At 44.1% G+C, this 17,045-nt stretch overlaps 1 protein-coding gene and 1 non-coding gene across 4 annotated transcripts; one reads left to right on the forward strand and one right to left on the reverse strand.

Annotated features, from left to right (window-relative positions):
- Positions 1 to 1,669: 1,669 nt before the first annotated feature.
- Positions 1,670 to 15,874, reverse strand: LOC118312924 (E3 ubiquitin-protein ligase RBBP6). 3 transcript variants are annotated; one of them, XM_035638008.2, is made up of 20 exons: positions 14,678 to 15,874; positions 13,626 to 13,725; positions 13,386 to 13,425; positions 10,841 to 10,882; positions 10,616 to 10,704; positions 10,380 to 10,476; positions 10,147 to 10,289; positions 9,810 to 9,982; positions 9,444 to 9,547; positions 8,943 to 9,304; positions 8,767 to 8,830; positions 8,570 to 8,627; positions 8,420 to 8,474; positions 8,000 to 8,326; positions 7,775 to 7,870; positions 6,049 to 7,573; positions 5,257 to 5,870; positions 5,034 to 5,134; positions 4,816 to 4,906; positions 1,670 to 3,684 (listed from the first exon to the last, which is right to left on the reverse strand). In XM_035638008.2, the coding sequence occupies exons 1-20, from the start codon at positions 14,841 to 14,843 to the stop codon at positions 2,727 to 2,729; spliced, it is 5,205 nt and encodes a 1,734-aa protein (XP_035493901.2). In that variant the 5' UTR covers positions 14,844 to 15,874; the 3' UTR covers positions 1,670 to 2,726. The 3 variants fall into 3 exon arrangements, with proteins under 3 accessions (XP_035493901.2, XP_035493900.2, XP_035493899.2); XM_035638007.2 differs by having other exon boundaries at positions 4,816 to 4,903; positions 6,049 to 7,627; XM_035638006.2 differs by having other exon boundaries at positions 6,049 to 7,627.
- A 444-nt stretch (positions 15,875 to 16,318) lies between these two features.
- trnal-aag lies at positions 16,319 to 16,400 on the forward strand. Its single transcript has one exon. It is a non-coding gene; the product is annotated as a tRNA-Leu (tRNA).
- The last annotated feature ends 645 nt before the right edge of the window (positions 16,401 to 17,045 follow it).

The raw sequence follows: 17,045 nt of genomic DNA on the forward strand, positions 1-17,045 counted from the left end.
CACACACACACACACACACACACATGCAGAGTGAACCATGCTGGATGAGAGGAATAATGAGTTGTGATGATAATAATCTGGGTAGGGGTTAAAACAATATATTAATCTTCTCTAATGGTCTCAGTGATCTCTGAGTCCATTAAGAATGACCCTATATATACAAACATACACACACACACAAAGCATGCACTAAGCTGAGCATGTGCCTTTTATGTTTTTCTGTTTGAGGAAAAATACATCTGCTGCTCTCTTGTGTCTCAGCGTTCCCTCAACCCGTCTGTGAACCCATCTCCTGCCTTCAGCCCGTTTCCTCTGTGATCCACCAGTCACGCCATCCCTCTGACTGGGCACACACACTTACCACACCCACACCCACACACACACACACACACACACACACACACACACACACACACACACACACAGAAGATTATTGCTGTGTGCTCTGGGAGGGAGGGAGGCACTCGCAAGTGGGGTTGTGTTTTGGAGGCTGAAGCATACGAGAGGGGAGATTTTTACTGTTGCCCTCCAGTGTTAAAAGTTTGAGGACTTACGGCGCCACACAGTGTTCAGTCTGTCTCACTGCACATGTTTCCTCCTGGGACGTTTGACTTTTGCACTGTTTGTAAGAGAAATAAGCCGTCAAAGAGCCTGAAACTCTCAAGTGTGCACACAGAAATCTGCTTGTGACGACATAATTCATTGTTTCCGAAAAATCGAGTTACTTACAAATAGATCAGATTCTCCATGTGATGCAGTACATCTTTGTTCTCCTGTCACGGAAAGCTGTGGTGTGTCTGTGTTGCTTATATATCCATCGCACTCATTCTTTGGGCTTCTGGAAGCAAATGAAAAGAACATAATTAAAACATTTAAGAAGGTTTAGTCACAATGTCGACGTTGCTGTTATTCTATTTAAAACTGTTGTTGATACGACTTGAGTGAAATCAGTATTATTTTTCTTCTGGCTGAAACGTCATCAGCCGACCACTCTTCAACCCCGCTATAGTGAACAAAACTCTTTTCATCTTATAATGATGTACATTATTAAAGAGAAATGTATGCTGAATTTGAAATGAGAAAAAGGCTGCGAGTGACTCAACTTTCTATCTATTCATCCTTTTAATAAAACAAGTTTTGTGACTTTAACCCAAATACATAAATGAATAAATTGATATTACAGCAATGCACCTGTGCCTGCACACCGTCAGACGGTGGGAACTCAGAGGAACAAAAGGAGCCCCAAAAATCAGAGGAAACTAATAAGATGATCTACAAATAAATCGCCGGAAATTCAGGAACTCTGGTTTCTGGATAAAGACTCAGATTTGAGGTGTTTGTCTCGCCCTTTGTGAGAACATAATATACTTGTAAAAGAGACTGGAGCGCATGATGCATCAAGATTTCAGGATTATGATTATGGTTCTCCTGTAATTGTCCGTCCGTCTCTGCGTCACGACTGCTGTATGGCAAACGCTTAATTTCCAAAATAAAAAAACAAACATGTTTTTACAGGAATCTGAAAAAACAATATTTATTTTGGCACTATGATCTTCAAGTCGATGATCTTCAAAAGTTCTGATCAACTGAACCTGGAAGATGTTAATGTACCATTTAAAGACCCAATGTCTTCATTTGTGTGGCGAGTTCAAATAATACACAAGTGGAGTAGTTTTCATCAAGTCAAAACTTTTTTATTAAAAAAAAAAGAAGGAACAACTCATTTATAAGAACATCAGTCCCCCAGTTTCTCCCGATTCACTTTCAAACCATCACACATTCACTCGCTCACATTAACGTGATAAGACAGCTACTGCACCTCTGGAACATAAAACATGCAGACTGATTTTACATAATAACACACCCTAGATTTACACAATCCAGTGAAGCACGAACGCGTCGAGGTCTGCTTTAAGTTAAAGAAAAAATACTGGTGAATTTTGCAAATGTTAGCCCATTAAATCACATACATACTTTACTGCTAACCAAGAGTTTCACAATCCCCCAGATAGATGTCAAGTGTGGTAGGAACATTTCTTAAGATATCCGAGAATGAAATGACTGAAAAGAATATTGTTGCACAAATAAAGAGATGAACCAACATTGAAAGTGGTTAGCAGTAAAGGAAGGTTTACAGTTTGTACTCAGGTTAATGTGCTAAAACATGCAAACTGCTAGTGCGGTTCATCAAAAAGAGCTTACAACAGCGTCACACTGAAGGTTCTCCAGTATTCAAGCCTTGAGCAGTACTGGGCGGTGCGCAAAACAAACGGGAGGAAAAATTATTATGTGAAGCAACAATTAATCTCTATTTACAAATTAATCGGAGGCAGAGAAACGACAATTCCTCCTCCGCAAAGAGGCAATCACATCCCTGAGTACAGTTTGTTACTCCTTTAATTTAGATTCACTGCAGTGTGATCGGTCATTACCATCATCACCACGTCCTCTGGTTGGTTGATCACAATAGTGCAGCACAAAATCGCTCCTGGGTTTTTTATTTTGACCCAGGGTCACCACAGAGGTTCCCGTAAAAAAAAACATTACAGAAGCCTGAGCAGTGCCTCTTGCTGCAGCAGTCCAGACACAACAAAGAGCCGTGGAGGTTTGGAAAGCTGCAGGGACAAAGAGACAAAGCCCCTCCATCAGTGCCATGGACAAAGTCCTACGCTCCTTATTCAGGAGGAGGTTTTCAAATCTTGTCCAGCGGACTTTGCTTCGCCCCGTTAGCACGGAGCCTCCTCTTCCACTTTCTCCGTCTTCTCCTCCTCTTCCTCCGCATCCTTGTCTTTGTTCTTTTTGTGTTTCTTTTTCTTGTGCTTGTGCTTGTGATCCTTATGTTCTCCCTTTTCCTGACTGCTGTGCTTCTTGTGCTTCTTGTGTTTCTTATGTTTCTTGTGTTTCTTCTTCTTCTTGTCGGCGGCGGTTGCCGAGTCGCTGGGGTTGCTCTGGGTGGGGCTGCCGGAAGCCTGGCTGGCGGACGGGCTGCCGCTGCCGCTCCTTCCTCTCTCCGGCTCGGAGCCTTCGCCTTCGCTGTAGTCTGGCACGAACGCGGCCTCGTCCGTCTCCCGGCCCAGGTCAGAACACAGCCGTTGTCTCCTGGGCTCCGGGCCACGACTCTCATCTCGGCATCCTCCACCTCTCTCCTCCTTCCCTGTCACTCCTCTCGCCTCCTCTCTCGCTGCAGATCTCCCTTCCTCTCTCACCGCTCTCCCTTCCTCCCTCACCATTTTTGTTTTGGTTGGTTTGTCAGAATTTGCCGGTGCCCCCCTGCCAACCTTTCCCTCTTCCCTTGGTGCTCTCATTTTCTTCTCCTCCCTCACTACTACTCCTCCTCCTCCTCCTCCTCCTCCTCTTTTCTCCTCCCTTGAGGAATCCCGGCCTTCGCTCTTGACAGGTTTAGGTGCCTCAGTCGGCCCCTCTCTTCCTCGGGTCCTCTGAGGCAGGGGTGAGGGCTCCTTGGGTGCACTCACTCCATTTTCCTGCCCCTCTTCGTCATCCTCTCTCTCCCACTTGGAGCGAGGAGGTGGCTGAATGAGTGGCTCCTCCCTGACGAGGCTGGCCACCGGGCTGACACTTGGGCTGCGGCCGCGGCTGATCACGGGGCTGGACGGTGGCAGCTCTGCAGGTTTAGAAGGAACGCTCTTCTGGTCTTTCTCTGAGCTTCGCTTTGGCTCTGATGACCTGATGTTGAGGAGAAAAGGAAAAATATTTAACGGTGATTGAGGGATGTATTTATGGTAAAAATACCATAATGATTCTATTTTCGAAACCTGGAGTTAAGGAATATAAACATACTTTGTTACAAAAAATGTTTTTTTTTTTCAATGACTGCAATTAATAATTTTCATTATCAATTAATCTTGTGATTATTCTCTAGATTAATTGATTCATTAATTGAAATTATCAGACAAAGAAAAGCAGAAAATCATCACATTGCTGCTTTTCCTCACTAAGGAAACTAAGGAATTTTTGCCTATTTACTTTCAAAATGGTTTAATAATTGATCTCTATGTGCCAACTCATTTACTGTCAATCTCCATTTCTAAAGATAGGAAGGCTTAGGGCCAGGGAACACTCCATCAGAACGACTTCCAAGGTGCCCCAAGGTAAAAAGCTGTCCGTCACAGAAGGGTGGGATGTAGTATGAGTTTCGGATATGAAAAGTGAAGAAAATAGCTGTGTAATAAATGAAGAAAGGAGCTGAGAGAGATGTTCAAATACCTGACTTGATTCTCAGCTGAGCTGACCAAGCACAACGTGAACTGGGTGTGAATGCTGGATTGCTTATTATTATTATATATTTATGGCTTAATCCAACATCAGAAAGCTGTGAGGATCAGCTTTTAGAAGCTATTCAGCCAGTATACTGGCCCCTTAAACGTTCCCCAAATGTAAATAGACGGTTCTAGATTTTAATGTAGAAAAAAATATAGATGCCATTTACCAAAAACCTAAACGCTGAACTGTTCCTTTAAAGATAGTCCAAACAGCAGCAGCTGCACAACACAGTTTCTTAAGTTGCCTAAAACATGAGAGGTTACAAACTATTGTTGCTAGTGGTGGTTTTCGTTACCACTAATAACCAACTATAAATTTCTCAGGTTCAAATTTATATCCTAGTTTATTTCCTGACATGCTAAGAGGCAGAACAGAAAATGAACTGGACCCAAACATTTCCAAGCAACACTAGTCTCTGCTCTGAACTTCGCTAGGTAATTAAAATATTATATCCATTATAATTATATTATACATCAAGCAAGGTAAAATATTAAAGACGAAAAAAATCTCATAGTCTACAAGCGGCAGACTCACCTGGTGGAGCTCGTCGAGCTGTGGCTCGCCAGAACCTTTCGGCTGATCTTGGGTTTGCTCTTCACAACCGAGCACTCACCATCTTTCACTGCTGGAAGAAACGGGGATGTAAGTAATGGTAACACGGGTTTAATCAACACATAATTAGATGGCACGAGACACAATCAAAGTTATAATCTTTTCACACACGCGCTCACTTTTACAGAGATTCCAATTACCTTCTTTCGCTGCTGCAGCTGGTTTCTCTTCCGAGGGGACACTCCTCTCTGTTGCACTCCTCTCTGTTGCACTCCTCTCTGTTCTGTCTTTGGACACACTCCTGGGAAATAAAGAGAATTCAATTTCACATATTACAGATGTGTTTTACAGATGCCACTTGAATGTTTTTTTTCGTTCGTGGATATGGATGGTGGTGGTTCAACGAGCAGGAGAGAAACCGACCTGTCAGATTTAGCAGCTCTCTCTGAACCTTCACCTCTCTCCTTGGAGGACACGCTTGGTTTCTCCTGGTGGTCTGTCGGTGTCCTGGTCACAGCTGATTTCTCGCCAATGGTCACTTTATCGAGACAGACGGACCTCCCTCCTCCTCCTCCACCAATGGAGCTCTTTCGTTCAGTCCGCACTGACCTCTCTCCATCAGCGTCCCTCTCTGTAACTGCTACTTTTTGTGAGCTAGACCCCGAGGCCCTGTCCCTCTCTCGGTCTGAACCAAGACCTCGGTCCCTGTCTGACCCAGAAGCTCTGTCTCGCTCTCTGTCCAGTCCTGAGGGTCTGTCCTGCTCTCGGTCAGAGGCCTGCGGTCTCTCTCCGGCACTCCCGGGTCTTTCTCTAAACGCTGCTCTCCTCTCCGCAGATGCAGACCGCTCCTTTCTCCCGGCGCTTTCTGTTGTACAGCTGGATCTGTCTCCGTCAGAAATGTTAGAGGCGGCCGACCGGTCTGAGGTGGACGCCGTCTTCTCAGGACCCATTGGCGCTCGGTCTAAAACAGCCGTCTCAGTGCTGCCCCTTCTCCCCAGATCCCTGTTCAACTTGATCCTCCTCTGGGCAAGTGGCATCTGGAATTGGACAAAAACACAAACAAAAGGTTAAGGAGACTAAATCAGAAGCTCTGGTTTCTCCCATTTAATGTTAATAAGTTTAATGAAGTTCCAAGCAGATGCAAGTCTATTTATTAAACAGCGAATATAAGTCATTTCCATCTAAAAAATATAACTCCTCGATTATTAAACCCACCGGTAGGTCCATTAGAGGCCTGATGGTTCCTCGATCGGCGTCTCCTCGGCCCATCTCGCGGCTCCCTGGTATGGGAAGAAGACCGGGTCTGTCTGAGGAGAGTGGGAGTCTGTGGAGAGGGGGCTGGTGAGACCCAAGCCCATCTATCCTCCGAAGCTTTCCAGGAGGAGGTCCGAGTAAAGAGCGGCCCTCCTCTCCCATCCTCCTCCGACTGTCCACCGGGGAGAGAGGTCGATGGAGGAGCGGGAGTTGATGTTGATGTTGATGAGCCATGTGAAAGGGACCACCACTCAGCGGGAGATCTCTTCTCCCTCGCATATCGTGGCTGAGTCGATGGCTGTCGTGAAGCGAAGGATGAGGTAGAGGCAGGCTCTGGGAGGACAGGGGAGGGGTCTTAAGCAGGGGAGGCCTCACTGCAGAGCTTTTACTCTTTTCCTTTTTAGGGGTTGTTGAGTTCACAGCATCTTCTGGCTTGGCTTTGACCGGCTTTAACGATTTAGCGGCAGAGGAGGAGGAGGATGAGGAGTCTCTCTTTTTGACGACCACTCCTTCCGTCTTTTTCTTCACCTTTTCGCTCTTTGGCTTCACAGCCTCCGTCCTCACTTTGGCTTTGACCTTCTGACCCTTATCTTTCTTCGTTTTGTCAGACTGCGATGTGGTCTTTGACGTGGCCTTGGTCGGGGGCTTAGTAGGTGCAGCAGCACTTTTTGAAGCTGGAGATTTAGCAGCTCCGGCAACAGATGGAGGTTTTGAGGAGGTGGGAGGCGTTTTAGTGAGCGAGGGGATTTCGTCCATGGGTTCATCTCTGACAGGAGTAGCATCGCCTCTGTCAGACTGATGCGATGGCTCGGGTTCATCCCCGTTCTTCTTCTTTTTTAATTTCTTTGTTTTAAGGACTTTAGAACTGGACTTGTTCCCCGATGAGGAAGAGGATGGGGGATGGTGAGAGGGAGCACCCCTCTCTTCTCTGCCTCTTCTTCCTCTTCCCTGAGGGGAGTAATCTCTGTGTAATGGGGACATTCTATCTCGCTCCCTGTCTCTGCTGCCACGACCTCTGTGATGTAGTGACGGATGTTGGTTGTCATAGTCTTTGTAGTATTTGTTGTACCAGTCGGTGTACTCCTTTTCCCACAGTCGATACCTTTCCCTCTCCCAGCGCTCATGGCCTCCAGGACTTAGTCCTTTTAGTTCATATGGCGGTAGCTCCCGAGGAGGGGGCTTCCGTCCACCAGGGCTCCGGTTGCGGAAGGCACCAGGGGAGCGTGACCTAGACCTGAAGGGTCCTGCTCCTTCAGGTCCCTCCCAGCCTCCGGGCCGAAAGGCAGGAGGAGACCGAGGTGAGCCGGACCGACGATACCCATACGACCTTGAGCGGGAGCGGGACCTTGTCCGTGAGCGTCCATAACTGCGTCCATTGCGTCTGGAATAGGGGGAGCGGGGATAAGACCGGCCATGGGAGCGCGAACGGGAACGGGAGCGGCTTGGGGAATAAGAGTAAGACCTGGACCGGGTTCTGGATCTTGATCTGGAGCGAGAGTAAGGAGAACGGCTAAATGGAGAGCGACTGTATGACCGGGACCTAGAAAAGGAAATAGTTGAGAGGAACATAAGGAAACCAAGGGAGAAAGACAGTAAAATAAGTAATAAATGCACCAAATGGCTTGAATGATTATGCATATAATTAATGTAATCACTAAAGCCAATTTGGACCTCTTCATGAAGTTACCTTGAATAAGACGGTCTTCGCCTCTTCGGTGGATTTCTGTACTTCATGAGCTCTTTGTGGAAGTCTTTAGTGAATTCATCCAGTTTGGATGTAGGTCTGTGGATACAAAGACAAGAACACTGAAACTATCAAAAAAATACTCCAGTACTTCCAGTCATACTAAATACCCACAATTGCATTTGCTGTAGCCCTTGGAATACTCTTTAACAAAAAAAGACAACTCACCCATCCTGCCTGAGCCGCTGTCTGTAGAAATCTTCCTTCGAGAGAGGCGGCTGAGATAGGGAGGGTGCAAGATGGGCTAAAGGGGGCTGGGTACCAGGGGCAACCCAAGGAGGGTTGAGCCCTGGTGGTCCATGGCCATAAAGAGGCTGGGGCTGGTAACCAAGTGGAGGAGGGGGGATGAGGCCTGGGCCAGAGGTGTACAGAGGGGGGTAGGGCTGTGGTGGGGGTGGGTACAGAGACGGAGATGGGAATACTGGAGGAATAGGTGCAGGAAGGGGCGCTGAATGAAGGTGGGCAGGGGGGTGGTCCCCTCTACCTCTGAAGGATCTGGTTCAAAGAGAGAAACACAAATCATTGTGAGACTTCCATACGGGAATACAATTTTTTAATAGTTCAGATTGTCCCAGCGACGGGTCTTACCTCTCCCAGTGTCGGCCTCCCCCTCTGTGAGAGTGTTGGGGCCGCAGCTGGTGACCTAATAGAGCAGAAACACAGTTTAGTTAGCTGCTGAATGTCTTTCCTTCAAGCTCCCTTAACCCTCTTTTAAACAATCTCAATTGAAGCTCTTACCTGATGGATGAGGCGGCCTTGGAGGTGGCGGATGGCCAATAACGGTTAAATGGTAGCCCTGCGGAAGAAGACGGTGAATAAAATGTAGTTGCCTCCAGACAACATTGCAGGTCTGAGGTAAAAATGCACCTAATTGAGTCTGTGACTTAAGAGAAGCGAACAGATAAACCATTATCAGGTGATCCGGGCACACTCACCCCTGATCGTCTTTCTGAGGGGGCTTCTGAGACTGGTTTCACAGTGGGTTCTGGATCGGTTTCACTGAAAACAAACGATCAGACACACAATATGATGAGTGGAAATCACTTCAAAAGGTCACGTGTTGAGTATGTGGTTTTGTGTATGTGTACAGAGTATCTAAGACTGAATTTACCCAGGCGGGGGTGGTTCACCCTGGCTGGTGGAGTGCATAGGAGAATGGTGGTCGGCAAGGGGTGCAGGGGCCGGTGAAGCCTCTCGATCTTCCACAGCAGCCGCTTGAGGAGGAGTGGGAGGAGAAGAAGCGGCAGCAGCGGGAGGAGTGGGAGTAGGTGCAGGGGGCTGGATCGGTGCTGGAGGTGCAGCGGTGGGTACACTTGTAGGGGGTGGGTGAGTAACATTAGCCAGCAGAGGGTCCTGCTGTCTTGAGTGCAGAGGTCGGGCCAACTGAGGGCGCGGCGGTGGCAGGGCTGCATGTTGGACCGCTTTCCGTGCATGTTTGGTGTATCCCGTTTCATTCTTAAAGTTGTTCACGGCCTACACGAGGGAACAACAGATGATACACAATTTAAAACTAAACTTTCAGTTTTGCTTTGAGAGCAACAAGCCAAAAAACATTCCGTTCTGATCAAACGCATATGACATGCATCAAGAAGCAGGGATTTGAAGGGGTTACCTGTCGAAGAAACTTGTTGGCAATGAGATTATCAGGGGAAACGTCTGACTGTTTGCATGTGAAGCAGATGTGCTCCTCTGAGTCCAACAAGGCCGTCCGTATACCTGGAAAATAAACAGTCCCTAGTTAGTTGTAAGCTGACGTTTATTTGACCAACAAATTAACACTGATCAAGTCTTTTCACTCACAATAATGAATGTTTCGGATGCAAAGAAATTCCCCTAAACCTGCCTAATGTACATTGATTTTCAAAGTACATTTCACACAGCTTGAATCTGTACCAACACAGAGTGGAGAACACTATTTTTTTTAATTTTCAAACCAAGGCTTGTTTAATACGAAAGCACGACACAAGTAAGAACTCACAGTCGTCGCAGTAGCTGTTTCCGCAGCAGGGTATAACGACGGCGTCCGTCATCAGGTCGTTGCAGACTGGACACAGGAGTTCATCGGGGATTGGGTCCGTATCGTCCTCGGATGACGACTGGTCATGTGGAACAAAGGGAGGGCGCTCCTTCTTTCCTTGTGCATATGCTTCCCTGTATAAACACAAAAGTAAGCCACAGTGATAAACCTGTATCCATTTGAAGACACGGACACAAAACGACAAATATGACACTAGTTAATGTACTTAAATAAGTATGTTTAGTTGCATGAGGAGGTAAATAGTGTGTATTTGTGAGTATCCTTAATTGACACATACGCATCTATTGCAGGTATTGCATATTCTCCTGTGCTGGTTAACATGGCTCCTTTGGTGCCTGGCTCCGCTTTCACCATGAAGCTCTGAGGAATGCCCTTACTTATCCTCACTGGCTTCGGCTGCTCCACACTCTTATCCTGGACCTAAAACAACAACAAAGAAGTTATCAAAACCAATCAAAATCAAACATCACTGACTTTCTTAGAACTAACACTTCTAGTGATAATAATTACCATCAGCATGGGGCACTGCCTAATGTAGTGACCAGCCTTTCCACATCGATAGCAGGTATAGTGAGCGGGTGGAGGTCCAACTGCCTTCTTGGAATAACTACAGAGAAAAATTAAGTTCTTTTTTTAAACCACATGCAGCAAACGTTTTTTTAATACCAATTCCTGATAAGACATGGAACAAAAAAACAACTGACTTTAATCAAATGCAAGAACAAGGTGTGATTGTGGGTACTAACTGTATCGGGTCATATTCATGGTTGGACTGAGACATCATGGCTTTAATCTTGTCTTCCTCTGATGCATTTGCGTCAACCAGGTTAGCAGTCTGAAACACGTAATGATAGACAGAGCAAAAGACAAAAGTATGACGTCAATGCCACAAGAAAAATTTAAAAAGGACATATCCAATCAACTAAGGAGATATTTTCTCGCAGCACAGCCAACGTGTACAGAGACGTTACCTTGGCGAGTTGGGCGAGGGACATAGAAGGAGAAGAGTCCGTCTGCAGGAGAATCAAAGTACAGATAATACAGGTGTTAACATAATATCTAATCGATATAAAGGGGAAGAGCCAAGACAGTTCCCCCACCACATCTGTGTCCAGTCCCATACAGCTTCCATCTACGTCTTCGCACCAAAATCAAGGTGTTGTTCAAATGCTCAAAGTGCATGAGCATTTAAAGTGTTGACGTAAATAACCCCAAACATGAATTCCCAAATTTGTGCACAATGTTCACCTCTCTGATTAATGACAGCGTCGTGTTATAATCCAGGCAAGGTCTTTTAAGAGCTGTTCACATGGAAGATATTTTAACGGTTTAAATTGTTAAATGAAGAAATTACCCAAAGAACGTAATCTACAAAAAAAAAATATGAGAGTTTTATGTCCGTTAAATAACTCTCACACAGCTTGTACACAAAAGTCAAATTAAAATTTTAGCGCAACTAGCAAGCATCGGGACTTTCTGTCGTGACCTTGTCCAAAAAATTCTAAATTAAAAACACTTGAGATTGTAACACAGCAAAACCACTGAACCGCATAAAAATTAAGCTGCGTTAACATTTAGCAAGTAAAGCAAACTTTCACTACACCTACTTGCATAGTCTACACCTGCTTATATGCTCAGCCTTTAACATTTAACGATGGTAATGTCAAAGAGCATCAAACCTCTCCAGTTGGGCTTCATTAGCAAAACGTACACTACTGGCACATCCCTGCGTAGAGACCGTAAAGTCTCTCCTGCTCTGTCAGAAGAGGGAGGAATACTTGACATTTAATTTGAGCGTGCAGTTTTCCTTTGCCCGGCCACGGAACTTTAAGGCTTTTGCACTGGCTTGTCAAAAGAGGCTGTCATGACTGTTAAAAAACTGTCACGAAAAACAGTTTTAAGACTGCTTTCTGTAAATTAATGAGCTACAAAGTGTGGTGTCATGCTTTTTCAATTATAAAAAAAATGCAACCCCTAAAGTGTCAAATATGGTTGACGATGCACAAATGTCGATTTAAAATGTACCAGTAGAAGAAAAATTAACTAATGAGAGCTGTCAAGTATTCCTTCAAACTGTTCCCTGAAGCTGCCATCGCACCACTACAGAGTGAAGGGTGAAAGAAAGGGATGTCTCTATAATGTGGGTCAGGAGACAATTAAATCTCACACGGACAATAAGGCTGTTTTGCCCTTTTCTAGTGAAAAATATCTTAAAGTATATAAACAAGCAGGCAAGGTGGGGTCGTCCCGTCATGATTTGCAGGGGCTCGGAGGAAACACTGGGTATTGCAGAATGCTGTGGAGGGAACACACAGGGATCTGGTGCGAGCGGTTCTGACACTGAACCGCTGAACAACTTTATTGACAGGTTCTGCAGCTTACAGCTCACAGGACACACTACACCCATATACTTCCCACTGCAGCAACCGAGGAAGTCCTCCAAAGATTGACAAGATGTTTACTTTACTGATAACGTGCCATAGTTCTTTGTGATCATGTCACAACATTATATTTGTCAGTGGCCAAGTCTGAGCACCTCACTTATTCAAACTAGCTTCTTGCTGATGCCCCCAAACCACAGTTGAAACAATACACTAATAGACACTTGAGCATTTAAATTAATTAGAATTATTCAACTCAATATGATGAAATCTGTGAGCCGTTCAGATTAAAGGGTTATGTGCAGTCCATACTAAATGCAGAATAGAACATCTTCATGGTGAAATTGTACAAGACAAAACAATTGACATTGGTAGATGTTACTGAACAACAGATTTGAGTATATTTAAAGTTTAGCAGGGTAAACTTTCAAAATGAAAAAAATCACTGGCCAGTCTGTTCCACTCACACAACTTTTAAGTCTTGTAATTATAACCAAAAGTTAATAACAGTCAATCTCGATCACACTGTGATGCACTGGGTTCTTAAACCACATAAATAAAATATTATCACAGAAAATAAAATGACAATGAATTATTATCAATACAAAAATACCATGTTTTCCTTTACAAACCCCTTTTAAAAAATACATTGGCTGGCCCAAAGCAGGCTACAGAACCATTTCAATATGAAATACAGTCATTAACAGTTAGAATTAACTCTCAGTCAATTATAAAGTGGCAACAGTTTAACAATTGGCAGTTCAGAGCAATCAAACAATTGTGGCTAGTCTGTTGTTTCTCTCAACCTCATCTCATTCAGCCACAATTTCAAACTTTAATCTGCTCATTCCAAAAAACAGAAAACCATTTTTGAGAGAGAAACAACTGACTACCTTTAGCTGTGGTGACTCCAGGAAACCCTCCCCAAAAGACATCATATAAACACATAGAGGTTGAGATCTCAACACAAATGTAGCCAACACACGAGGTGAACAGAAGATACATAGAGCTCGGTCGTTGTTGACAGAATGTTTTCGAGAAAGGTGACTAAAGCCAGAAAGAGGGGGAGAGAGTGAGAGGTGAGAGGAGGAGGAGGAGGAGGACAGAGTGTTGTTTTTGGGTTTGTATTACATACGGGTCTGGAAGATCCCACCACAGCTGTGTCAGAACGATCTCTGCAGAAACAAACACGGGACAAACAGAAACCGTCAGGTACAAAACATCATGTCCAACCAAGTGTAACATCTTATAGAAAAGACCTGTGATCTATTATACAAAGACAGCAACAGGAATCCAAATGTAAATCTACTCGTTACTTTAAACCATTAGTGATTTTACTGCTCGATCATAGTGCCAGTAATAACTTTATACATACACAATGAACGTCCTGCCAGCTGGTTTGACTCCACCCAGCGGAGTGCGGCGCACAATCACGGACGAGTGTTTGGGGATGTGGGCTTCATCGTCTGTGTATTCTGTAAAAACATGAGAAACAATCATTAGAGAACAAATAAAAACGTATGACAGGACGACATCTTAACAACAATAACGAAATTCATCTGGAAGAATATATGGCATTTATGGACCTTTGGTGAAATTTACAGTAAATCAGGTTTGTAATGCAACAAGTCTCATCGTTTAATCTATTAAGAGCCTAACCAGGAGATGGTGTTTTTGTTTTACCTGTATTACAAATCACAATTTCAACATAAGCCATGAGAAAACATAAGCAATAGACATAAATATACATATTTTATGAACTTCCTGATAGATTGTGCAGCTGATGCCCAGAATATTAGACTGCATAGTTTTGAAATAAGTCTTAAGAGATTCTTGTTAGTTTAACACATTGAATGGAATTGAGAGGAAACAGTTTGTTGACAAGCTCATTCTGCAGCCATTCTTAAAATTGATTGTTTTAACTAAATTTAATGCAGCTCCTCATATGTGATTATGTTTTTTCTAGTCTTATACAAGGAGAGCAAACCTTTACTAACTTACAGAATTACATAAAGAGGTGAAGCTGATGATCATTCTTAGTATAAATCAATCTGATGATTATTTCTTAAACGATCTTTGTCAATGAAATATCAAAAAAAAAAAAAGACTCAGATTTTAGAGGCTAGAATTACAAAATATGAGTTTCTTCATTTGTTGTTTGCAACGGGACAAAACTGACTTCACTATTAACAGCTAATCATTTATATAAAACGGTTTCGGTCCTTCTAAACAATCCACATAATTGATGGAGAACACTGACGGATTCATTGATAGCAAAACAATCTCCTACATTGCAAAGCGGCGCATCACAGAACGCACCAGGCGAAGCTAAAATGTCCGTCTTTCACTTACACCCAAAAATAACGAATGACATGTGCGCGTGTCCGTGCGCGTCACACACTTGCAATGAGTCAGCTGATCACGTACCTTCTCGAGTCTGCGCATTGGTGATCTGCAGGTCGCAGTCCGTGGCCTTGAGCCGCTCCCGGCCCATGATCTGCCGCTTGAGCTCGTTCAGGGTGATGTGCAGCCCATCGAAAGTGACTGTGTTGTAGTCCAGTTTGGAAGAAAACTTATAGTGAACACACGACATGTTTACAGGTCTAAGCACTTCAGTCAATCAAGCACAAGGGGGGAGAAAAAAGGAGGAGGAGAAAAAAAAAAAAAACACAGGCCTGGTATGATAACAAAAGGCAACAGCGTCAACACTGAACACAGGAGGCTAAATCTGGTGACGTTTAATGGGTGAACCTTCTTTTTTATATATATATATATATTCGCTGAAACACTGTGGACAAAGAGAGGAATCAAATGAGGAAGGGGTCGTGTCGCAGAGCAGCGACAGAGTCCTTCTGACCGCCGGAGAAAAATAGTGGAGGGTGCGAGGCCAGAGCCCCGTTAAGCGGCGCCGCGAGCCTCCGGAAGTTCTTTCAAGTCCGATAAAACACGACGGGGTGCGATCGAATCCAACAGAGTCCACGTGGCGGGAGGCAAATATTCTCTGAAAGGGATTTAAGTGAGGCCCAAGTCCGTCGTGAAATGTCCCTGGTGGAAAGCCCGGGCCGCCACGCTGCAAGCCCGCGAGTGAAGCTAGCAGTGGGCCTGGGCTTCCCTCCGCGGCAGTCCTGGTGGTAATGTTATGCCTTTCATGGAACAGTTCCTTATTTATCAAAGTCAAACCAACGCTACGGAGGCCACAGCAACAAACAAAAAAAAGTCCTCAAAAACCGCGCGAAAAGTCCGTTAAACTTCAAAGGATAATGGCTGGAGCCGCAATCTACCGCTGAAATGTTCGAACGGCGACTAAGCTAACGCCAAGGCTAACATGCTACACCTCGCGATTAGCTAACGCTGCCTCAACGCTAACAATAGCTAACGTCCATTGCTCAACACTTGCTATGCTAAAAATGCTAACAAAGTTAGCCGTCGAACAATCTCTCAAAATCCATCAGTTAGGGCGTCAACACACGAATGTTCCTCTTCTGTTCGCGTCCATCTCCACGGTGGAACATCTAAAGATGTGTATCCGGGGGAATCTTCCAAGTTAAATCCGTAAAATCCTTCTCGGTGATCGAGGGCTGCTCGTCCCCTCGCTGTTTCATCAAAATGGCGCAGGACGGAACCGGATGTATCAAGGGTTCTTTCAAGAGTTAAAAAAAACAAAGGACGAGAGAGATTTGTTTCTCTTCGACTTCAAAATGGAAGCCCACGAGAAGGAATCATTGATGGGTTAGGCAGCAAGAAAACATTTATTTTATGCAGTAAAGAAAGACCCATAGAGATGTGTTGCCCAACCCCCTTAATATAAAACAAGGCGTTCAAGGTAGATTCTGTAAACAATCTTAATACCGTTGTGTTCTTTGGTGGTTCCGTGCGTTGTGGCGGAACCTTGTTGCAACTCTAGGGTTGTTACTGGTGGGGAAAGGCGGTAAATGCACTTATTCGGTCTGATATAATCATGTCGTTATTCATAATAATATCTTCGTGTTCGGTTTGCATTGACATGATGAACATACACCGTTTTTTTCTGTCATACAATACAGTGAAACGTAGTGTACTCATCACAATGGTAGCGTGGCCGAGCGGTCTAAGGCGCTGGATTAAGGCTCCAGTCTCTTCGGAGGCGTGGGTTCGAATCCCACCGCTGCCAAGTATGTTTTTTTCTTCACATTTCGTTCTATTGACGGAGGAAGGACCATGAGTCAAGAGAAGCTGGAATTTGAGGGATGATAGATTTTTATACCATTGATAATCCTGGGGAAATAATGTGTGGTAATACTGAACTGCATTTACACTGTAGTTTAGATACTTTTCTTTGGGATTGCTCTTAGCAATGAAAAGTGCTCTATAAATGAAATTTGTTATTATTATTATTATTATACTTGAACTGTATTTGATTAGAGAATTATAAAGCACTCAGTCTGAGCAACTGGTATCAAAACACATTCAAACAGATGCTATTTGGCATTAAATGACATTAGTATGGCATTAAAACAAAGGGCATGACAGGGCTATAATGTCAAATTATCATTCAGTGAACAAAATGTCAAATATTTATTATCAATTTGAGTGTAATAAGTTTCACTTATTCTTTGATAAATACCATGGGAATGCCAAGGACTTCTGTCCCTGCGTCATCCTTGGACATTTCTCAATCTGAATATAATAGTTGTACATTTAACTGAATTTCATACAGATTGTGTCATTACTTTTCATTTGTGACGTGTGTATATAATTTGTTCAATACATGTTTACAAACTCATATGAACCTTGTATTTTATTGTATATAACAGCA

Source organism: Scophthalmus maximus, chromosome 8 (genome assembly GCF_022379125.1).
Source record: "Scophthalmus maximus strain ysfricsl-2021 chromosome 8, ASM2237912v1, whole genome shotgun sequence".
NCBI lineage: Eukaryota > Metazoa > Chordata > Actinopteri > Pleuronectiformes > Scophthalmidae > Scophthalmus > Scophthalmus maximus.

Excerpts from the sequence above, each read along its gene's own strand:
- LOC118312924 (XM_035638006.2), bottom strand. The coding sequence starts at position 14,843 with ATGTCGTGTGTTCACTATAAGTTTTCTTCCAAACTGGACTACAACACA. Across the intron at positions 13,426-13,625 it reads GCTGGCAGGACGTTCATTGT|AGATCGTTCTGACACAGCTG; the intron begins GTATGTATAAAG and ends TTGTTTCTGCAG. Across the intron at positions 7,871-7,999 it reads CAGCGGCTCAGGCAGGATGG|ACCTACATCCAAACTGGATG; the intron begins GTGAGTTGTCTT and ends TTGTATCCACAG.